The 10,837-nt window shown below is 43.6% G+C and overlaps 1 protein-coding gene across 1 annotated transcript; it reads left to right on the top strand.

Annotated features, from left to right (window-relative positions):
- Positions 1-4,590: 4,590 nt before the first annotated feature.
- On the top strand, positions 4,591-10,816 carry si:ch211-203k16.3 (techylectin-5B). Its single transcript, XM_041959222.1, has 9 exons — positions 4,591-4,680; positions 5,080-5,326; positions 7,053-7,268; positions 8,541-8,660; positions 8,798-8,912; positions 9,029-9,166; positions 9,351-9,567; positions 9,723-9,918; positions 9,992-10,816. Exons 2-9 carry the CDS (start codon positions 5,171-5,173, stop codon positions 10,136-10,138), a joined length of 1,305 nt encoding a protein of 434 aa, XP_041815156.1. The 5' UTR covers positions 4,591-4,680; positions 5,080-5,170; the 3' UTR covers positions 10,139-10,816.
- The last annotated feature ends 21 nt before the right edge of the window (positions 10,817-10,837 follow it).

Genomic DNA, 10,837 nt, shown 5'->3' on the forward strand with positions numbered 1-10,837 from the left:
AACATATTCCTCCACGCTGCAGTGTGCGGGAGTAGGTTAAGTCTCCCTTCAGGCAAGGCAGTGAGACAGAGGCAGCAGTGTGCTTGATGAATGCGCCAACACACTAGTGACATGGTAAATGAGGGTAGGTGATGTTCCTGATGTGGACTGTAATTAGTGCTTGCTGCAGAAGAAGGTGAGACCCTCCAGTTTCTCTTGCAAATCATTGCATTGGATGCATTGGAGGTGAATAATGTTAAAAAGGATATCATGGATGTATTGTTGTGTTTGACTTACCTCTATTACCTGTTGAATAATGGCATTCCTACACTGACGAGATGAAGCCAGATGTTGCATTTAAGGTCAGCTGGAAAAATGGCAGCTCATGCTTCGCTTGTCTTAGACTTTTCAACTCTCCTTCTACAAACGAATGAAATGCACCACCACAGGCAGCCTCTTGCTCTCCGTGACCCCTTCGGCTGCAGAGGGTAAAAGCGGAGGCTCTTATCATCAAAGACAGTAACAGCCTGTGTAAGCCTGAGCCTCCTCTTTCAGCCGTTTCTGCCTTTTAGACGTTACCGTTTCGATCAAGTCCGACACATCTCTGTGGTGCATTCAGGTAATAAGGCTGACGTGATGCATGATACCTCGGGGGCTACAGTGATGAACAGAACAGATTAAGTCGAGTGTCTCCTAAAATTTATTACAGCAGGAGGCTTTAAGTTAGACCTTGAAATCTAAGGCTGTTTGTGAGTGTGTGTGTGTGTGTGTGTGTGTTTACACATGTGTGTGACAGTTTGTAAGTGACTGAAATCTGATGGATATGGTTGCATTATGATGAGTAACTGCCTGGTGTAATAGCATGTGCTCCAGACATATATCTGTCCCGAGATTGGTGCAGACAGGCGAAGCATACTGATTGATATTGATTGATAGAGAAACTCGGAGCCGCTCACTGCATTCAATGCATCACAGACAGATAACAGGACCGGTGATCTGTGTTAAAGGAGAGCTGCAGCAAATGATCTTATCGGAAAACAATAGGTCACAGTGTTGGTGGCTCTTGGAAACTATTAATCTGTAAAGATGTCTCTTTAAAAGTGAAAATATCTTGTAAATGTCCTGTTTGTTCACTGCTTCTGAATCACACTTGTGTCTAATTGGCCGGGGCACCTTCTCTTTGTTGCTAATGAGCAGCTAGTCATGTTGTTTTCTTTCAAGAGAAAGGTCAGCCTGTCAACCACAGCTCTGAATGCTGGCTTCACTGTTCACCGATGTCAGTGTGAAGTGAACCAGCAGTTTATTTCAGGAATGAAACTGCCATGGAGAGATCATTAGATGATTATAAAAACAAGAAAAAAGAAAAGTTCGTTCTTATGCTGACAAATATATGTGTCTATACAAACTGGTCCATCAGGAATCCCCTTTGGTTTCATCGTTAATCTGTTGTTTTAGGTGTCAGGCGTCAGTTTGATTAGATGTTGAATTTATGCACGTGCTAATTGAACTTCCCATAAGGTGTACACACGCTGTATGAAAGATTATATGACTTGTTTGTAACTTCCTTAATTAGTCAGGAAGCTCCCTGTAAAAAAAAATAAAATGTTTTTTTCCTTGACTGATTGCAGGAAAATAGAGACAATGTCCGATTTGTACACTTTAACGAAACACACATAAAATGTGATATTTGTTCACAGGTAAACAACAGTAAATAGTTTTGTTGTTTAATGAAGCAGCAAGGTCAATTTATCCTTGATTAGTACCAATTAACCAATAACCACAAATTGGAAGAGACACTTTTCGATTCAAGATTCAAGCACATACACATGGGTGACAAATGGGGTTTGTCACCCATGTGACAATTAAAGCTGTGGTTGGGCTGCCACCAACCACAGCTTTAATGCTGCTTGGCAACACTACTGAAGGGATGAAACACATCCTTCCTGAATGATATTCCTTTACATAGTGCTTTGATGAAGGTGTTGAACACATCAATCTAAAATCTCCCATAGGTGTTCAATGGGGTTGATATCTGGTGACTGCGAACGCCATGGTGTCCTCAGAGTCACATGATTTTCACTGACCACAACATCCTCATTCCAGGTCAGAGCAACAGCTGCTTTGCTCTTAGTAACACTTATTTCACCCTGTGTAATGGACGTTTGCTCCTTAGTTACACGATTGATGTCCAGGGTCTCCAGGTGCAATGCAGGCAGTTAGCCATTCAACAAAAGGTCCTGGACTGAGAGCTGGATGAATCAATTCAAGCCCTATTTTGTTGCTTGTGAACTCTATTCGTGTGCTCTACATACCCGAACACAGGAGGTGAAATATCTCCCACCCTCACCCCCTCTCCTCCCACCAGTGCCATCACCTGTCCTGCATCCTGTCAGACTGTCACATCACTCAGCCGCAGCTTTTGAGCTCGATGTCAACATGCTGGGAAAAGCCATTAAACATCATGACAAATGTCATCCTGCCTTTTTGGTGTGATGAATAATTCAGCGAGAATTTTAAATGCAAAGAATCCAAGTAAACAGAGTTTTATTATGTTGTAATTCCTAACAGTTGAATAGGGTGAAAATGATTAATTCACCTTTGCAGCAGCAGGCTTAAATTTTGAGTAAAAAGTCTAAATAAAGGACTGACTACTGTGTCACCTTTCAGAGGAGAAGAAACACAGTCTGTCTCTTACAAATGTGAAGTTGTGTTCATAAGCATTAAAACGAAACTTTGTTCAATTAAATACGCTCACAGGTTTTCCTGCTACAAGCTGGTCTTGGTCTGGCATGACCAGTAGCTTGTGTGTAAGCAACAATAATGAGTAAGTTTGCTATTGTTGCAGATCTCCTGAAGATAGTCACAAAGTCATAGAAAATGTAGGCAAAGTCAACACAGATCACGCTGTAGTTACCAGCTGTGGCCATAGTGGCCGCTGTTCAGCAAAAGTTTGTTTAAAGTTTTTACATGATGCTTCAAACAACCCCATCAGCGGCTGTTGATCCATGAACAGATGTCTTTATATTCAGAGTCTGAACCTGTTCCTACACAGAAAGTACGCTGTCAGATGTGATTAACAGCAGTTTATCAATCACAGTGACATACTGTGTTGCAAAAGTAGTGGACTGATGAAATGCTTTATAATGAATGATTGTAAAAAAATCCATCATTATTTCAGCTAGCACAAAAATGGCCAGTTAGCACCATACTTTACGAATGTTAACTGAATTAAACTGTTATTCAAGATGCAAACTGCCGAAAAAAGGCAGAAAAACTACATTTCTTTCAATGTTGATAATGAATGAACACTTGAAAATATACTAATAGATTCACTTTTTATCTCTTTAAACAGACCGAGACCCCACTGCCTGTCAGGTTAGCAGATTTTCTGCATTAACTCTGCTCTAGTTGTTACTTTAAGCTTCCTGCTCGTTTCTCAGTGTCTTCTGTTAGGAACCAGCAGCGAATCATTTCTCTTCTGGCCATGTAATACAGGCACATGCAGCCACTTCAGTCGGGAAGCTCATTACCTGCGGTCAAGCATGCAGGTAATTAAGCTGTTACATGGTGCCACCATGTGGCCTGCACTACACGGTTTCTCTAACATGCATACAGCAGCAAAACTTTTTTTACATTCCTGAGACTTTATATGTGGAGTTCAGTTTGAATGTATTAAATGTGCACCGGCCAAGCAAAACACAGCTCTGTGTTCTGTGTGATGTGCAGAATCCTTTGAAAATAGCAGGAGAGTGGATGCTCAGAAGTGTATCTCTGCAGGGTCTCTTTAAAGACCAAGTACAGTGTGAAAGAGCTGCCAGGGGCAGTGTTGCAAAATGATATAGTACAGTTACAGTACAGACAACTGGTTTAGGACATATTTATAACAGTGTCATGAATAGCCATTGCATTAAAGTTCCATAAAAACAAATAATTGTGCTTTCAATAGTGTTTAGCTTTTTCTTACAACAAGGCGACCATGCACGCTGAGCCATAGTCGAGGGCAGAAAGATGTAAAGAGCGGCTTGGCTGCTGTAATAGGATCAGCACCCCTCACACTCCCACTCGCATCAGCCTTCATTACCACTAGCTTTGAGGGGGATTATTGTGCCTGTAGGTGATGCTTATTCTCTGTAAGTGCTGATGTATGTTGCCATGTTGCTGATGCATATGTTCAGTTTTCCAGCAGGACTCCACTCCTTATTTTCTCTGTTGAAAAAAAATCTGACTCTCTCATTTCTATGATGCGTCTATAACATAATCAGTTTATTCCGCACAATATTCAGTAAAAATCAAAGAGCTTTAGAAGCAGGAAATCCAATCTGGTACATACTGCCACAGCATTTAACATAAACAATGAAGACACCCATGACAGCAGCATTATTTAATGGTGATATTAGCAAAGAAATGGGTATTGCAGCATTTTCTCTTATGTCTTTTGCAATAATTTTATTGTCACTTCCCCCTTTGTCTGCCTCCCTCCATCCCTCAGTCGTGAATCCTCTTAGGGGTGGATTATGGGACTAAGATGTCCACACTGAGAGGGAGAGAGAGGGAAAGAGTGAAGATGAGCATGAGGCACACGGAGTGAGAGAGAAAGCCCAGAGGAGAAGAGGAGACGAGAAGGACGAGAAGAAGACGATGGAGAGAACCCCTCGGCCTGAAATGGGCCGGGAACGGGGTAGAAGGTGGTCTGCGACTGGGGTGAGTGTGCCGCCATTTGTGCAAGCGCTACGAGTGCACAGGATACACTTTTGATCCTCCACAGTCACTAAAAAAAAAGAGTTTGCTGCATGTTGTCATGCTATGTGTGCATGCATGTATGTTATTGAGTGAGACAGTTGGTTATCTTAAGCATAGCTGAAGGCAGAAACTCAGTTTGGCTTTAACCTCAAGTTTGTGTGTGTGTTTATTGAGTTACTGGAGGACAAACTACAGTAATGTGATGGCTGATCGCTGTCCTCCTAAATTTATATCCCGTTAGTTGTACTGAGACAAAGGTGTGTGTCAGAGATACAGAGAAAGATGACTGTGTCTTGTTGGCTTAATGAATTAGACAACTGGAGCATAATGCATGACTTTTCTCTGTTCGTCCTCTTGTAGGAAGAGCCAGCAGAGCCTCACATGGCGAAGCACACACTCCTGTGTCCCACCCCAGCTCTCAAGGCAGGAACAGACTAACCGGGCTGCAGCCATGTCTGTCCTGTCCATAACAAACCCTCCCGGCTGGAGCGTGTGCTCTGCTCTCTGTCTCCTCATCGTGCTGCTTCCAGAGGCCAAAGCAGACAACCTGAACACTACCACTCAGCGCAATGGCGGGGGATCCCAGTGTGGGGAATACACGAACCAGGTGATCACTGTAAACATCTTAGCAACACACCAATGTGATGTTTTCTGAAGAAGCTGCTGCAGGAGAGACTTCTGTTTCCTCCTTTTAGTCCAGAGAGTGTGTCAGCTGTGTGAAAGAGCATCGCTCCTCTGCAGGGATCAGAACAATGTTTCATTTCCAGCGACAGTTACAGTGCTGCAAAAGCAACATCATGAATGTAGCGCGCTGCTAGAAATACATCATTAAACATGCAGGACAGCAGTGGTGGGATGCTCGAGTAAAAGTACAACTATCTAAAAAATACTCCATTACAAATAAAAGCCCTTAGCACTGGCAAAATATACTCAGAGTATCAAAAATAAAAGTACTCATTCTGCAACAAATTGGCCCCTGTGGCTGATATATTATTATATATTCCATTATTAGACTTATTATTATTATTACACTTTCCCTCTTCGGGGCTCGATCAGCTATTTAAAATATGTTTATACCGTAAATGTTGAGCTAATTTTAGCTGCTTTTTATACTTTTTGTATAGGTATGGCACATAAATGTACTTAGTTACTTTCAGCATTTCCAGTACAGATGCAGGCCTATAAATTAAACAATAAATACACAATGCTCACCATTATGACATGCAGAGAGATTTTTTGTATGTGCAGCAAATGTTTAGGACTTCTTCAAGTGTGCAGAGACAGACGTTATGTGTTATTTTCAGTTTAGGACTGCAGCTACTTTGTTTTCATTACTGATTTTTCATTACTGAAGTCATTGTGTCATCTACAAAATGTCAAGAATGATGACAAATAATCGTCAGCTGGAGTCCAGGATGATCTTTGAATACTGTAGCTGTATTCATTACTGGAAATAGATGCTGGTGATATGGATCTTCTCTCATTTAATCACGATACAAACATACAGTGTCAGGATGGATTAATCTCCTGGGGAATCAATTTAGGATAAAAATCAGCAGAGAAGAATGTGTGTTTTTGTCCAATCTGGTTCATAAAATCCCTGAAAAATAAAGTTATTTCAATACAATGTTGTCATAAAACACTCCTGTTTATAGATTTGCACACTGGCCTTACACATAAAGATCTATCAAAGGGATAGCCTCTGCAGCATAACAGTATAGCAAAGTATCTCACAGTTCAGAAATGTCCTATCACCTGCCCCCAGCAGGACATGAAGGATGCTCTGCTTTGCATTTGATAAATTGTCAGGAGCAAAAATGTTTGGTAGCTTCACTTGAACAGAGAGTCCACAGCCGTGCAAGCAGCTCTATGAGGTACTGAGACACAGTGATGCTTTGAGCTGAATGCGATGACAACACTAGCATGCATGCATGAACACCTAAATGGTGGAGCTACAGGAAAAAAGCTGGGATGATTAATTAGTGCCTGCAATATTCATTAATTTACTGATGAGATCAGCAATCAGGTACAAAATGAAGTGTTTGACCTGCAAAGTGGGCCCTCTATATCTGGTGTAAAAGCTTGAGATCAGCTGGTGGCTGGTTTGGAAGGATGTGACACTGAAGAAAAAAAATATTTGCTGTGATTAAACTTTGAATTTCACAGATTCAATCCAGTTTATAGATTTGCCAGAAAAAAAAAATCACAATCACAGCTGTGCTATAGGAAGCTGTAGTTTAATTATTGAATCCCATTAACTAACTAGATTAAGAGCTATTTTGACAGGTGCTGCTAATGAAGTTGTTCTCCATAAACTCTCCTCCATCCTCCAGGTGATGGAGGACGGCATGTGCCGGCTGGTGGCCACGCTGCCCCAGCTGGACGAGCAGAAGTGCCCGGACATGTTTCGCTGCACGGACGAGGTTTCCTACTGGCTGCACGAGAACGAGGAGAGGAAGCAGCAGATCGGGGCGCTGAAGGAGACCATCTCCGAGCTGCAGGAGGAGCTGAGGAACCACCGGCACCGCATCAAAGTCCTCGAGCTGCAGGTGAGATTTCCATGTGGACTTAGCAGACCTGGGTCAACTATCAGCGGCAATCCTGTCAACTGCTTTGAGCGCTGGCTTTAGTCTTGCTGGAGCTGTGGATGTTCTGTTTCTTTTTAACTGACTAGACATGAGGCAGAACTCACTTTTTTTTTCTCATTTGGAAAGTAAACTCAATCTGTTCCTCTCTCTGTGTGTGTAGCATTAAATCAAACTTTTCAAATAAGTCTGGAACATCCTTTAATTTAATATTTACTATTCATTTGAAAGGAAGGAGTCAACGTTGCTGAAATTGTTCTCTGTGCACTTTTAAAAGCTGCTGGTTTGCAGTTTTGTGCGATGCTCTATGATTAAAAACCCTCTCCTGTGCTGTGTTTCAGTGCAGAAAACACATGACTTTAGTTGCGTACAGTGCTGCACTTGTCACGTCATGCCTGGTCATCAAGCTGGCTTCCCCCTAGCATGTCCTTGACCTTAGTCCCTAACAGGATTAGCCTGCTACTCTTCCACGTGTTGCTTCATGCGTCTCAAGCAGTGAGCCCGTGCAGACTGCTCTCAGCTGGAGCAGCCAGTGGCCAAAGGTTGATGGTGGAAAGGGCTTGTGTTGTACCTGGGAACAGGGCAGGGGGAGAGGGCTCCAGGGTTTGTGGTAATGGGAGTTAGTGTGATCCTCCATGTCCTTGCTAGGAATAGACCACAAAGTGAAGAGACTGGCTTTAAGTTTTAGAAGAGAGGGCTCGTCCTTTCTTTGTAGGGACTTTAGAGTGTGTGCACAGAGATGAAAACAGTAGTCAGTTATTGCACGTGTGGACATACTCAGCGGAAGTACAAGTACCTCAAAACTGCACTGAAGTAAATGCACATTTCACCACTGCATATGAGCACGTGACAGAATGTGAAAAGCAGGGTGAGGCTGTCAGAAGCTGCAGCTGGTGCAGTGCATCAGGGCTGCAACATGAAACGCAGCCAAGAGAGCTGAATGAAAAACAGAATGAACACATGTTCATTTTAAAATGTAACATCATTTTAATTTGAAATACAACTAAAGAAACACATTTAACCATTTAGCATATTCACTGGTTATTCCCTGTTTATTTTAAGTTGAGTGTTAATTGCTGATCTGCACAGCGACGCTGCCAAAAACCGCTGCTTTTTTAAAAATCATTTGACCAACACTGATGATACTTCATGTACTATACGTACATCTCAGTTGCTACCTGTGTCTTTGTATGTGTGCCTGCTGCTGTGATTGGGTATTTACGTGCATGCTGTCAGAGTGAAGAGAGGAGCCACTTGAACGTCTCCTTGGAGCATCGTTTTCATGAGCTGGAGGTTCACTATGCTGAGGCCACCACCCTGCTGCACCTACAGGGCACTCTGATCCTAGACCTCCAGGTAGACCCATCATAAGTAGCACTATTTCACTTTCAGTGTTTTAGGCATGTTCTTAAAGAATCTGTAAAGGAACAAAAAGTTCCAAACCTATGTGAACTGGGTGGGTTTTTTTGAGTTTCCTCTTTATTTCTGTTCAGAACCAACTCTATAATCTGACACTCTTGGTGGATAAAGTGAAAAGAAGCCCTGGGTGCTTGATCAACATTGTGCGTCCCAACCCACTGATGAACGCTCAAGAGGCTCTTCACCCAGGTACACTCCCACAATCACACAAGCAGGCTCACATGTCGTATTCTGCCAGCAGAGGGCGCCAAAGTCCTACTGTTGATTTACTCCCACTCAACCTGTCAACCGTCATCTTCCCTCAGAGATTCAGCATGTGAGGAACTGTCCCATAGACTGTGCCTCCATCTACTACAATGGAGTGAGGAGATCAGGCCTCTACAGGGTGGTGCCCTCTCTGGCCGGCATCCCTGTCGAGGTCTACTGTGATATGGACACAGATGGTGAGTCGCACACACGCTCACTGAGAGAAGTTGGCAAGCACACACTCTGCTGTGGTGTTCTCAGGCAAAACACTGACTCCAGGTGTGCAGCATCTGTTCTTTGGCCAGATGAGAACAAGCAGAACAACCCTTTAGACGTGGCATATGCTTCCCCTTCCACTGCGATGCCGTCTTTTTGCTTCAGGTGGCGGCTGGACTGTGATCCAGCGGCGTGTTGACGGCTCAGTGAGCTTTGACCGCAGCTGGAGGGACTACAGGGACGGTTTTGGTGACCTGCACTCAGAGTTCTGGCTGGGCAACGAACACATACATGACCTGAGCACCCAGGGAGACTACAGCCTCCGCATCCACCTGGAGGACTGGAGCAACAAGCACAAACATGCCCTCTACCAGAGCTTCAGGTGGCTATCACGCACCAGTGCACAAATGTCTGAGGAGGACATGAATTTACTTGTATGTTGCTGCAAAACATGAATAACCGGCTGCAACTCTTTCTTAATTCCCTGCGCTTCATCTGTATGTGTGTGTGTGTGTGTGTGTGTGTGTGTGTGTGCAGTGTGGAAGACGAGGAGCATCAGTACCGTCTCCATGTGTCAGGCTTCAGTGGGACAGTGCAGGACTCTTTCAGCTGGTACCATGACAAGCAGGGCTTCAGCACCCCCGACAGTGGCAACATCTGCGCAGAGATCTCCCACGGCGGGTGGTGGTACAACCAGTGCTTCTACGCCAACCTTAATGGAGTCTACTACAGGGTAAGCGTGCACAGACGGTCCTTCAGTTTATCCTTTTAAAGCCACGAGTGTTTACTACTTCCTAACCCTGCAGGGAGGCCATTACACCCCTAAAGGCCGGGGGCCGCTGGGTCCTGATGGGATCGTCTGGTACTCCTGGAGAGACTCTGACTATTACTCCCTACGCAAGGTCAGCATGATGATCCGGCCTCGCAACTTCCGAACCCGTTTGTCCCCCTGACCCACTGCCACCACCAAGGACGCAGGAGCACGTGGGCATCTCACCAGGACAGCATGGCGGTGGTGACATCCATTCTTATTATGTGCAGAGCTCAAACTTGGGGCTCATTTTCTGCTGCATATTCTTGAAGAGACTTCTTTTTGGGACATAGACTTTTTTCATTCAGTCACAGGAAGTGAGTTCTTCCTTATTTTCTACATCTATTTTGTACCTTTTAGTTTGATACTTTGACACACTTTTAGCCACCCAGCCAAAAAAAAGGTCCATTTGTTGCGAAGGGGCTCAGTCTCTATTAACCACTGAGAGGAGGCGCGTGCAGCTGGCAGGCAGATCACGTGACTGTTTATTGAATGCTTGGCATATTGTGTATGTGTGCGTGTGTGTGCTTATTGCATATTTACAATCATTATCCAATTTTGTTCACTTTGAATTTCAGCCAACTTCGAATTGTGTGAACGTTTATTCGTTTATTGTATTAGACATAATAAGTCCAACCTTTTAAAGTGCTACTGTCTCACTCACAGTCTAGGGTCAGGCAAAGATGTGCTATTTGAGGACTGTGTGTACATACATTCTGTACAGACTGCACAATAAACACTGTATGTACAAACTGAGACACAAAGGACACTTTCATATAAAGACAACGCTTCAAGTTCTGCTTCTTCTTAAGTTAAAAACTAATATTTGACTGACAGGTGG

Source organism: Chelmon rostratus, chromosome 18 (assembly GCF_017976325.1).
Source record: "Chelmon rostratus isolate fCheRos1 chromosome 18, fCheRos1.pri, whole genome shotgun sequence".
Lineage (NCBI taxonomy): Eukaryota > Metazoa > Chordata > Actinopteri > Chaetodontiformes > Chaetodontidae > Chelmon > Chelmon rostratus.

Coding starts and splice junctions, on each gene's coding strand:
- si:ch211-203k16.3 (XM_041959222.1), top strand. CDS start 5,171: ATGTCTGTCCTGTCCATAACAAACCCTCCCGGCTGGAGCGTGTGCTCT. Junction 7,269..8,540: donor TCAAAGTCCTCGAGCTGCAG/GTGAGATTTCCA, acceptor GCATGCTGTCAG/AGTGAAGAGAGGAGCCACTT. Junction 8,913..9,028: donor TCAAGAGGCTCTTCACCCAG/GTACACTCCCAC, acceptor ATCTTCCCTCAG/AGATTCAGCATGTGAGGAAC.